The 12,458-nt window shown below is 44.9% G+C and overlaps 1 protein-coding gene across 4 annotated transcripts in view; it reads left to right on the top strand.

Moving 5' to 3' along the window:
* Positions 1-12,458, top strand: part of LOC121518717 (diacylglycerol kinase delta-like) — a 66,836-nt gene that overhangs the window by 31,394 nt on the left and 22,984 nt on the right. For 3 of the 4 annotated variants that reach the window (XM_041801246.1, XM_041801266.1, XM_041801236.1), the window contains 12 exons: positions 2,129-2,233; positions 3,178-3,310; positions 4,400-4,506; positions 4,592-4,717; positions 6,299-6,401; positions 6,476-6,638; positions 6,717-6,825; positions 7,027-7,166; positions 7,749-7,833; positions 9,208-9,302; positions 11,150-11,249; positions 11,446-11,749. In XM_041801246.1, coding sequence (XP_041657180.1) covers positions 2,129-2,233; positions 3,178-3,310; positions 4,400-4,506; positions 4,592-4,717; positions 6,299-6,401; positions 6,476-6,638; positions 6,717-6,825; positions 7,027-7,166; positions 7,749-7,833; positions 9,208-9,302; positions 11,150-11,249; positions 11,446-11,749 — 1,570 coding nt within the window. The remainder of the gene's footprint in view (positions 1-2,128; positions 2,234-3,177; positions 3,311-4,399; positions 4,507-4,591; positions 4,718-6,298; positions 6,402-6,475; positions 6,639-6,716; positions 6,826-7,026; positions 7,167-7,748; positions 7,834-9,207; positions 9,303-11,149; positions 11,250-11,445; positions 11,750-12,458) is intronic. The other variant, XM_041801256.1, reaches the window with a different exon arrangement.

The following is a 12,458-nucleotide window of genomic DNA, read 5'->3' as shown; positions in this document are numbered from 1 at the left end:
TAAGGAAGAACTGATTAGATTTTGGGAGTGACCTGGGTCACTGTCTGGATCCAGGAATTTTTTTCCAAGGGTTCTTCACTATTGGGAGATAGGGCTAATGGCGGAGGTCTGCGCTCTCCAAGTGCTTTTCTAGTTTTGGTAAAGGTTAATCTCTGTCTCATCAGCCCATAAAACTTTTTTCCAGAATGTTGGAGGCTCATCTCTGTACTTTTTGGTAAATTCCAGCCTGGCCTTCCTGTTCTTCTTGCTAACAAGTGATTTGTTTCTTCTGGTATAGCCGCTGTACTTTTGTTCATGAATCACCATCTTCTGTGAACAGTAGATGGTGATACCTTCACTCCTGTCATCTGGAGGTTGTTGCTGATGTCAGTAACAGTAGATGGTGATACCTTCACCCCTGTCCTCTGGAGGTTGTTGCTGATGTGACTAACAGTAGATGGTGATACCTTCACCCCTGTCCTCTGGAGGTTGTTGCTGATGTCACTAACAGTAGATGGTGATACCTTCACCCCTGTCCTCTGGAGGTTGTTGCTGATGTGACTAACAGTAGATGGTGATACCTTCACTCCTGTCCTCTGGAGGTTGTTGCTGATGTCAGTAACAGTAGATGGTGATACCTTCACTCCTGAGGTCTAGAGGTTGTTGCTGATGTGACTAACAGTAGATGGTGATACCTTCACTTCTGTCCTCTGGAGGTTGTTGCTGATGTAACTAACAGTAGATGGTGATACCTTCACTCCTGTCCTCTGGAGGTTGTTGCTGATGTCACTAACAGTAGATGGTGATACCTTCACTCCTGTCCTCTGGAGGTTGTTGCTGATGTCACTAACAGTAGATGGTGATACCTTCATTCCTGTCCTCTGGAGGTTGTTGCTGATGTTAGTAACAGTAGATGGTGATACCTTCACTCCTGTCCTCTGGAGGTTGTTGCTGATGTCACTAACAGTAGATGGTGATACCTTCATTCCTGTCCTCTGGAGGTTGTTGCTGATGTTAGTAACAGTAGATGGTGATACCTTCACTTCTGTCCTCTGGAGGTTGTTGCTGATGTGACTAACAGTAGATGGTGATACCTTCACTCCTGTCCTCTGGAGGTTGTTGATGATGTCACTAACAGTTGTTTCAGAGTCTTTCTTTACAGATCTCACAATGTTTCTTTCATCTGATGCTGGTTTTCATGGTCTAACCATTTGACATCTTTTACTGAGTCCACCAGTGGTTTTATTTTTTTTTTTCAGGACATTCCTAATGGTTGTACCGGTTATGGCCAATGTTTTTGAAATGGCTCTCATTGTTTTTCACTCAGCTTTACAGTTGCTGGTTTTTCACTCATAGACAGCTCTGTTGTGTTCATGTTGTTTACACCTCTAACTATAAATACAGTATGCAAAGGCAAAACCTAAATCTGTAACTGAGTGTAGACATTCAGTGCTATTATGTGAATAATTAATGTCATTGGACACACCTTGACAACAAAACACACCTGTCAGTCACATGTTCTAATACTTTTGCTCACATAAAAAATGGGTAGATTCAAACAACAGGTGCAGTCTTCAAGGTTTTGTATCAGATCCAGATTTAAAAACCTGGAAATGAAATCTGAAATGTTGATTTATTGTCTAATATTTATCTTTTGATGTTGAACTCAAATGTTTTTAGTCTCCAGCAAAAATAAAGGAATTTGGCCCACCATTCCAATACTTTTGGAGTGGAGTGTCTTTACAGTCAAGATATAGGCAGTAAATATCTTTAACTGAACAAAGATTGGCTGTTCTAAAGATATTTACTGACTTTATTTACACTTAAAAAAGTAATGAGCCCCTTTAATGTACAGTCATTGTAAATTATTATTATTATTATTATTTTTATTTATTTTTTTTTTTTTCCAAAAAAAAAAAGGTCAGTATTCCTGGCTTCCATGAAGACAACAAAACACTCAAAACAACTCTGAGAAAAGGTTATTAAAAAGTTTAAATCAGGGGATTGATACAAAATGTTTCCAAATAACAGCAAACAGAAAATGTCAGATAATTGACAGATTGACAATTAAATTTACTGTTTGCACACAGTAAATTTAGCGAGGCTGTGTGTGTAACCAGTGATGCTAAAGATGCTTATGTTTGTCTAGGTCATCACCCCCTGCAGACGTCTGACTCTGTGTGCTGATAACAGGAAGGAGATGGAGGAGTGGATGGCTGCTCTGCGCAGCGTCCAGAACAGACAGAACTATGAGGTCAGGCCCACTATCACCAGTATAACCACTATCAACCACTATCACCAGTATAACCACTATCACCTGTATAACCACTATCACCAGTATAACCACTATCACCACTATAACCAGTATAACCACTTTCACCAGTATCACCAGTAAAACCACTTTCACCACTATAACCACTTTCACCTGTATAACCACTTACACCAGCATCACTAGTATAACCACTTTCACCACTATCACCACTTTCACCACTATCACCAGTATAACATCTTTCACCAGTATACCACAATCACCAGTGTAACAAGTATCAGTGCTATTCCTGTCTGAGAAACTGTTTACTCCTCACATGAACATTAGATTGGTCAGACAGATTCTTAGGGTAAACGGTCATATATCTGATTGGTCAGTGAGATTCTCAGGGTTAAACAGTCTGATATCTGATTGGTCAGGGAAATAGCACAGCTGCTCTAAGTTGATGACGAGGAGGGCTAATCACTGTACACCAGCATGTGATAAAGGCGTGATCATGACCACAAAAACACAACAACAGTGAACAGAGACAGATGTATCGTGCACTGACTTAGGCAAATGTTTTTAAAGTGAGTAACTGTCAGAGTCGTTGCCATGGAAACGATATATTGTCTCCTTTAATCGCAGCAGTGTGAACTGGGAGGTGTTTTAGAGCATCTCAGAGTGGAACGTTGCAAGCAGTTGCAAGTTTCTACTCATCTCATGGTGAATCTTTGATCTGAACTGGGCTTTAGAGCTGGTCTTTGGCCCCTCAACGGGTTTCCATATTTGAACCAGTCTGGATTATTGAGGTCTGGATTAAAAGAAGACAGAACACAGAGTAGGCTCCCATCAGGACTGACCATGTCTTGAACAGATGTTAGTGTGTGGTAGGAACCACCCTTATCTTCTATTCCTTTGTGACCAGTATGAATCTGTCTGTCTCCCAGTCTACCCAGTACAGCATGGATCACTTCAGTGGGATGCACAACTGGTACGCCTGCTCCCACGCCAGACCCACGTACTGCAACGTGTGCAGAGAGGCACTGTCAGGAGTGACATCACACGGCCTGTCCTGTGAAGGTACGAACCAAACACCACATATACAAAGTACACAAAATACACACTAGACTACACATCATACAAACTTCTACTCACAATCCAAAGCCAACCAATCACAGCAGAGATGATAAATACCATCATGAGAGAATGACAGAAAGAATGACAATGATGAAGGAGGATCTGTGGTTTGATCTCAGGTGTGTCTTCAGGTTCTGGATTGATCTTCACCGTCCCATCATCTCCCTTCACTTCATCTCCTCCTTTTTCTATCATAGTGATCTGTGGTTAATTGAAGTGGATAGGGAAACAGCGTCCCCTGCTGTGCATTGATATTTACACAGAAAACCTCAAGCTGTGTCAATAAAACTGTAGAACTTGAGTAACATTCAAACATACGGAGAGCAGGACATGTTGCTTAAAGGCCCTGACTTTTCTCTTAGCTCTAACTATCCCTGCTGATGGACCAGCCAATGAGAAACAGGTAGAGGATGGATCAGCCAATGAGAAACAGGTAGAGGATGGATCAGCCAATGAGAAACAGGTAGAGGATGGACCAGCCAATGAGAAACAGGTAGAGGATGGATCAGCCAATGAGAAACAGGTAGAGGATGGATCAGCCAATGAGAAACAGGTAGAGGATGGATCAGCCAATGAGAAACAGGTAGAGGATGGACCAGCCAATGAGAAACAGGTAGAGGATGGATCAGCCAATGAGAAACAGGTAGAGGATGGATCAGCCAATGAGAAACAGGTAGAGGATGGACCAGCCAATGAGAAACAGGTAGAGGATGGCCACCAAAGGCAGTTTTGAATAGAAAGAAAATCTGAGACAACAATTAATAACTCCTGAGCTCAGAGTGTTACAAAATTCTCTGGAGTTTTTCAACACTGACTAAACTGTGCATTTCAACTGTGTTTTAACCGTGTTTTAACTGTTTTAACCATGTTTTACCTGTGTTTTCCATGTTTCAACCATGTTTTTTAAGTGTTTTCACTGTGTTTTAACCATGTTTTAACTGTGTTTTAACCATGTTTTCAATGTGTTTTAACCATGTTTTAACTGTGTTTTAACCATGTTTTTCTTGCACTTTGCTCCCTTTTGTCTTCTAGTCTGTAAGTTTAAGGCTCATAAGCGCTGTGCAGTCAGAGCCACTAACAACTGTAAATGGACGACGCTGGCGTCTATCGGGAAGGACATCATCGAGGACGAAGACGGGGTGAGATAAACGTTAATTCAATTTTCCTTACTTTCCTAATGACAGTGAAGGCCTTGTGAGGGCTGACATCCGACCTCTTCCCCAGGTGTTCATGCCTCATCAGTGGCTGGAGGGGAACCTGCCAGTGTCGGCCAAATGTAACGTCTGTGATAAGACATGTGGCAGCGTCCTCCGGCTGCAGGACTGGAAGTGTCTCTGGTGCAAGGCAATGGTGAGACTTCCTGCAGGTTTTTCACAAAAATTCTGGCTTGGTCTTAGGTGTGCCCTGAGGTTCTGGCTTGGTCTCAGGTGTGCCCTGAGGTTCTGGCTTGGTCTCAGGTGTGCCCTGAGGTTCTAGCTTGGTCTCAGGTGTACCATAAGGTTCTGGCTTGGTCTCAGGTGTGCCCTGAGGTTCTGGCTTGGTCTCAGGTGTGCCCTGAGGTTCTGGCTTGGTCTCAGGTGTGTCCTGAGGCTCTGGCTTGGTCTCATGCGTGCCCTGAGGTTCTGGCTTGGTCTCAGGTGTGCCCTGAGGTTCTGGCTTGGTCTCAGGTGTGCCATAAGCTTCTGGCTTGGTCTCATGCGTGCCCTGAGGTTCTGGCTTGGTCTCAGGTGTGCCCTGATGTTCTGGCTTGGTCTCAGGTGTGCCCTGAAGTTCCGGCTTGATCTCAGGTGTGCCATAAGGTTCTGGCTTGGTCTCAGGTGTGCCCTGAGGTTCTGGCCTGGTCTCAGGTGTGCCCTGAGGTTCTGGCTTGGTCTCAGGTGTGCCCTGAGGTTCTGGCTTGGTCTCAGATGTGCCCTGAGGTTCTGGCTTGGTCTCAGGTGTGCCCCAAGGTTCTGGCTTGATCTTAGGTGTAACATAAGGTTCTGGCTTGGTCTCAGGTGTGCCCCAAGGTTCTGGCCTGGTCTCAGGTGTGCCCTGAGGTTCTGGCCTGGTCTCAGGTGTGCCCTGAGGTTCTGGCTTGGTCTCAGGTGTGCCCTGAGGTTCTGGCTTGGTCTTAGGTGTAACATAAGGTTCTGGCTTGGTCTCAGATGTGCCCTGAGGTTCTGGCCTGGTCTCAGGTGTGCCCTGAGGTTCTGGCCTGGTCTCAGGTGTGCCCTGAGGTTCTGGCTTGGTCTCAGGTGTGCCCTGAGGTTCTGGCTTGGTCTCAGGTGTAACATAAGGTTCTGGCTTGGTCTCAGATGTGCCCTGAGGTTCTGGCCTGGTCTCAGGTGTGCCCTGAGGTTCTTGCTTGGTCTCAGGTGTGCCCTGAGGTTCTGGCTTGGTCTCAGGTGTGCCATAAGGTTCTGGCTTGGTCTCAGGTGTGCCTTGAGGTTCTGGCCTGGTCTCAGGTGTGCCCTGAGGTTCTGGCTTGGTCTCAGGTGTGCATTGAGGTTCTGGCTTGGTCTCAGATGTGCCCTGAGGTTCTGGCTTGGTCTCAGGTGTGCCCGAAGGTTCTGGCCTGGTCTCAGGTGTGCCTTGAGGTTCTGGCCTGGTCTCAGGTGTGCCCTGAGGTTCTGGCTTGGTCTCAGGTGTGCCTTGAGGTTCTGGCTTGGTCTCAGATGTGCCCTGAGGTTCTGGCTTGGTCTCAGGTGTGCCCGAAGGTTCTGGCCTGGTCTCAGGTGTGCCCTGAGGTTCTGGCTTGGTCTCAGGTGTGCCCTGAGGTTCTGGCTTGGTCTCAGATGTGCCCTGAGGTTCTGGCTTGGTCTCAGGTGTGCCCTGAGGTTCTGGCTTGGTCTTAGGTGTAACATAAGGTTCTGGCTTGGTCTCAGATGTGCCCTGAGGTTCTGGTTTAAACTGGTTGTTCTGACATGTTGTGGCGTCCCTGTTTCGTAGGTCCACTCTGGCTGTAAGGAGCAGCTGTCATCCAAGTGTCCTCTGGGTCAATGTAAAGTGTCTGTCATCCCTCCAACTGCTCTGAACAGCATTGACTCTGATGGTAAGTTAGCTCTGCCCCCTACAATTCAGCTCACCTGCAGCACACCTGTCTCACTGTCTCCTTGCCCTGTTCAGGTTTCTGGAAGGCGTCGTGTCCTCCGTCCTGCACCAGCCCGCTGCTCGTCTTTGTTAACTCCAAGAGCGGAGACAACCAGGGCGTCAAGTTCCTGAGACGCTTCAAACAGCTGCTGAACCCCGCCCAGGTGTTCGACCTGATGAATGGAGGACCGCACCTGGGGTGAGCGAGAGAAAGAGAGAGATAGTTTGATTAAATACTTTGGTGTTCTTCCATTTACTAATATCCTCCATTCTGCAGCCTGCGTTTGTTCCAGAAGTTTGATACCTTCAGGATCCTGGTCTGTGGAGGAGATGGCAGTGTAGGCTGGGTCCTGTCTGAGATTGACGCTCTCACACTGCACAAACAGGTGAGACACAGACAGGTGAGACACAGAAGGGTGGGACATAGACAGGGGAGACACAGATGGGTGAGACACAGATGGGTGAGACACAGACAGGTGAGGACACAGACAGGTGAGGACAGACAGAACCGATTGGTATCACACCTCTTTAAACACATGGTCTACCTGTTCGCTTTCCCATAATGCCACCTGATGTCACATGACCAGTGCCAGCTGGGAGTTTTACCTCTGGGGACTGGGAACGACCTGGCTCGAGTCCTTGGCTGGGGCTCGGCATGTGATGATGACACACAGCTGCCCCAGATCCTGGAGAAGCTAGAAAGAGCCAGCACTAAGATGTTAGACCGGTAAAGGACGTTTATTACCTCTATTTATGTTTGATTCCTTTACATGTATTATCACTGTTGATTTATATTTAATAACATTTAGATGTATTATCCCTGTTGATTTATATTTAATATTATTTACATGTATTATCACTGTTGATATATATTTAATAACATTTAGATGTATAATCACTTTTGATTTATATTTGATAACATTTAGATGTATTAGCATTGTTTATTTGTGTTTGAAATCCTCTTATGTTCTAGAACTGTTTTATGTATTATTTCAGGTAGCCTAGAAATCCCAGTATCACAGTTTTGTTATCTATGGTCTGGTTTGACCTCAGGTGTGTCCTGAGGTTCTGGTTTGATCTCAGGTGTGCCCTGAGGTTCTGGCTCTTAATAATTTTTTTTTTTTTTTTTTTTTTTGTTCAAAGATCTTTTGTTGCAATGGTAAGGTATAGAAAATGGATCATGCCTTTAAGATGGCTAATGTCAGACTGACCAGAGAATAACTGATTGGAGCTATGCTAGCATGTTAGCCATAACACTAATCACAAGAGGACAGCATAGTTGAGTAGCTGTTTCCTCCTCTGCCTGCAGGTGGAGCATCATGGTCTATGAGACCAAGTTTCCACGGCAACACTCTTCGTCCACGGTCACCGAGGACTGCAGCGACGACTCAGAGGTAACAGGAAGGGGCGGGGCCACACACTGTGGTTTTACATGAAGAGCTCAACAGTGACAGTTCTGGTAGTAAATTTACCTGTTCAGGTCCTTTATCGATGACAGATAATCATTTCTAGAGATAACATCGGCAGCCATAGTTGGCAGTTAGTGGATCTGGCCCTCAGTACTCACCAGTTTCACTCACTTTAGCTATAGTTTCCTACCAAAGACCATCAACCTGGACTTCCTCTGATCTTTATTGGGGTTTTTCCATTATACTGAGCTGCTCGGCTAGATTTTGTTTGACTCACACGGCAGCCCAGCGCGGCAGGGAATTTGCTTTTCCACCACAACTCGCTGCCTGTTTGGGGGCGTGTCTAGAGCAGATGATGCGGTGGTTTGAGTCCTCATCAATCTCATCCACAGTCTGATCTGATTGACTTTACATCATTTTGAAGCAAAAATCAAACTGTAGATTGACAGTGCCGCACGCCCTTTCTCCGCTTTTTTCCCATTCTCTCTCTCTTTCTGTGATCAATAAACAAACAATAATTCATGCTTATCATCAAGAAGAGAATTTTCCTACAAATAAGTGAAGGAACAGTCTTCTGCTGGCTGATTTGTGGGTCTCTAGAGGGCAGAAAATGAACACAATCATATTTTTGGATTGGGCAGTTAGAACTGTCTGCTTTCCTAGTGCCAGTTAATAAAGTAATACTCGTTAGTTGTTCCATCTGAAAGTCTGTCTCATAGGCTAAATGTTCCAAACATCCTCAGCAATTTAAAATGCCTAGAATTTATCTGTTGATAAGAAGGGGAAATTGTTCAACTTTTGTTATTAGTTGGCATGGACAAAGTTGTAATCCTGGGCCATCCTGATCTCACTCGTCAGCGTGAGAACTCCAGCCGTGCACAACTATTGGATCGCAGTATGAGCACCTAAGTCTGGAGTTTTGGTCTCGTGTCACAAACATTTCAGCCAAACGGTGAATGCTGACATTAGACCGCTGCTGTGAAGGAGTTGTAGTCAGTCCCAGAAGAGGCAGCGATAAAGCACAGCTTCTGGTGGGCTGAAAATGTGTCATCAGAGGGTGGGACAGGAGAAGCAGAAAGGGGGAAATCCCCCCAGCAAATCGCACCCTGCAAACTGAATGATGTCACTGCAGGGGCAGGGCTGGAGGCAGGGCTGGCTTGGCACACCTGGCACAGCTGGGCACAGCCAAAAGTCATTGTGGAAAAGCCCCATACAACTCAGTCAGATCCACTATGGAGGCTATGGACTATTGTTTACTTCCAGAACCAGAACTGTTGAGCTGTCCAGAGTCAGAGTGAATGTTCAAGATGGATGTGGTCATACTGACCAATCATACGCCAGTATTCTTCATTGTTTCAGGTTCAGCAGATTCTGACCTATGAGGATTCAGTGGCAGCTCACCTGTCTAAGATCCTGACCTCCGACCAGCACTCTGTGGTCATCTCTTCAGCCAAGTACGTCTGCCTATCTGACGCTGTAGACCAGATGTTTCTGTGGGCCACATACACTAGAAAACCAAGACCACATACACTTAAAACAACAAGACCACATACATGAGAAAACCAGGGCCACATAGACTAGACAACCAGGACCACATACACTAGAAAACCAGGGCTAAATACAGGAGAAAACCAGGACTACATAACTGAGAAATGCAGGACCACATACACGAGAAAATCAGGACCTCATACACTAGAAAACCAAGAACACATACACTAAAAAACAAAGACCACATACATAAGAAAACCAGGGCCACATACACTAGACAACAAGGACCATGTACACAAGAAAACCAAGACCACATACAGGAGAAAACGAGGGCCACATAACAGAGAAAACCAGGACCACATAACCTTGAAAATCAGGGCCACATACACTAGAAAACCAGGACCATACACTACATACACTAGAGACCCAGGGCCACATACAGGAGAAATCCAGGACCAGATGCACTAGAAACCAGGACCACATACAATAAAAACCCAGGGCCACATACAGGAGAAAACCCAGGACCACATACACTAGAAACCCAGGGCTACATACACTAGAAAACAGGGCCACATACACTAGAAAACCAGGACCATACACTACATACACGAGAGACCCAGGGCCACATACAGGAGAAATCCAGGACCAGATGCCCTAGAAACCAGGACCACATACAATAAAAACCCAGGGCCACATACAGGTGAAAACTCAGGACCACATACACTAGAAACCCAGGGCCACATACACTAGAAAACCAGGACCACATACACTAGAAAACCAAGACTACGTACACTAGAAACCCAGGGCAACATACAGGAGAAAACCAGGACTACAAAACTGAGAAATCCAGGACCACATACATTAGAAATCAGGGCCACATGCACTAGAAAACTAAGACCATATACACTAGAAAACCAGGACCACATACACTAGAAATCCAGGACCATATACACTAGAAAACCAAGACCATATGCACTAGAAAACCAGGGCAACATACAGGAGAAATCCAGGACCACATACACTAGAAAACCAAGACCACATACACTAGAAAACCAAGACGATATGCACTAGAAAACCAGAGCCGCATATAGGAGAAATCCAGGACCACATACAATAGAAAACCAGGACCATATTCACTTGAAAACCAAGACCATATGCACTAGAAAACCATGGCAGCATACAGGAGAAAACCAGGGCCGCATAGTTAACCACAAGGACCATGTACAGGAACATAGCAGGCCGACAGGGCCCCTCGAATGTCCCTCCCCTTCAGTGAAGTAAAGTCCAGTATACCAGTCTTGTGGAGGTTAATATCTGATTGGTGATTGGTGAAACAAAGCCTACATCACAGCTGTACCCTAATGATCAGACAAACAGCAAATCTTGGGCTGAATCCCATTTCTCCCCTTAACTCTCATTCTTAGTCCTCAGTCTCAAAAAGTGTGTTCCCGCAAAGTGCAAGGGCTGCCCCAATTCTTTTAAGAGTTGAGTGGAGGGGCAATTTAAGGGTTTTATCTCCCCCAGTTTTGAGATATTTCTGGAGCTCCCTTGGTATTGAGGGTTATATTCAAAGAAAGACGGCAGCGAATGTGGGGGTTAAGGGAAGAATTAGGTTTCAGCCATAGTGTGTATTCTCAGGTTTACAGCAGAATTTAGTTCACAAAACGGTTTGTTTCCACCTGGTGGAGAAATCTGAGAAGTACGACCCAGTCAGGGTTGTGTTGTGGCCAGATTTATTGTTACTGTTGGAACAGACCGTATCCATGTTTGGAGTGATACTACCTGGTTCATATAAACCTGGTTCTGTGTTCAGGGTTCTGTGTGAGACGGTGAAGGATTTTGTGGCCCGTGTTGGGAGAGCATATGAGAAGAACACAGAGAGTTCAGAGGAGTCAGACACCATGGCTAAGAAGGTAACTAATCAATACTTCTGATCGATTATTACTGAAAAAAAATAATAATCATGTATAATAAATCCAAAATACAAACAAGGCATCTTTCATAGTTAACCTTCTGTTTAGGAAACAGGATAGGGTAGTGTTTGTTTTGGTCTATAAATCTGCTCTGATATTCCCTCACTAAACCTTGGTTTCTCTGCCTCCATGCCAGTGTGGTGTTTTAAAGGAGAAGCTGGACTCTCTCCTGAAGACTCTGAACGAGGAGTCTCAGGCATCCACCCTGCCCCCCCCAGCACCTCCCCCCACCATTGCAGAGGAGACAGAGGAGGCTGATGGAGTCACACTGCCTCCCCAACTCCATTCTCCTCCCCCACCCTTGCACCCCTCCTCCACACGCACCAACAGTCCCCCGTCCTCTGCAGCAGCAGCAATCTTTAAACCCAGAGAGCAGCTGATGCTGAGAGCCAACAGTCTGAAGAAAGCCATCAGACAGATCATAGAGCATACGGAGAGAGGTGAGGTCAAACAGCACCCCTATAAGGCAAGGATGGAATGTTTTATAGGCTTTAAAAAATGACATCATCTTTCTAAGGCAAGGATGTTTTATAGACTTTAAAGGATGACATCATCTTTCTAAGGCAAGGATGGAATGTTTCATAGGCTTTAAAACATGACATCATCTTTCTTAGGCAAGGATGGAATGTTTCATAGGCTTTAAAAGATGACATCATCTTTCTTAGGCAAGGATGTTTTATAGACTTTAAAGGATGACATCATCTGTCTGAGGCAAGAATGGCATGTTTTACAGGCTTTAAACCAGGGGTCTCAAACTCATTTAGGGCAGGGGCTGGATTTGCTCCAACGAGACATCCTGTGGACCACAATTTTTTAATCAATATCAATATGACCAACCACTGATATATAGGCTGTTGTAATGTTTATAAAGAGAAATGATCAATGTTAGATCTTTCTTTCTTTCTTTATTAGGATCCCTATTAGCACTAGCAGAAGCATTGGCTATTCTTCCTGGGGTCCAACACACATAAGGTCATACACATCAACACACAATAAAACATAAACAAACATGATCAAAAACTACAAAAAAAAGAAAAAGAAAAACAAAAACAGCTCCTCAAAAGTATAAAACATATACATACAGAAGAGAAACAAAAGGGCCATCTATTTAACAAACATGATACAGAACACTGAGTCATAATCATCATC

Source organism: Cheilinus undulatus, linkage group 2, assembly GCF_018320785.1.
Source record: "Cheilinus undulatus linkage group 2, ASM1832078v1, whole genome shotgun sequence".
NCBI lineage: Eukaryota > Metazoa > Chordata > Actinopteri > Labriformes > Labridae > Cheilinus > Cheilinus undulatus.
Note: the sequence above shows the minus strand (reverse complement) of the source record. Positions and strands in the feature narration are given on the sequence as shown.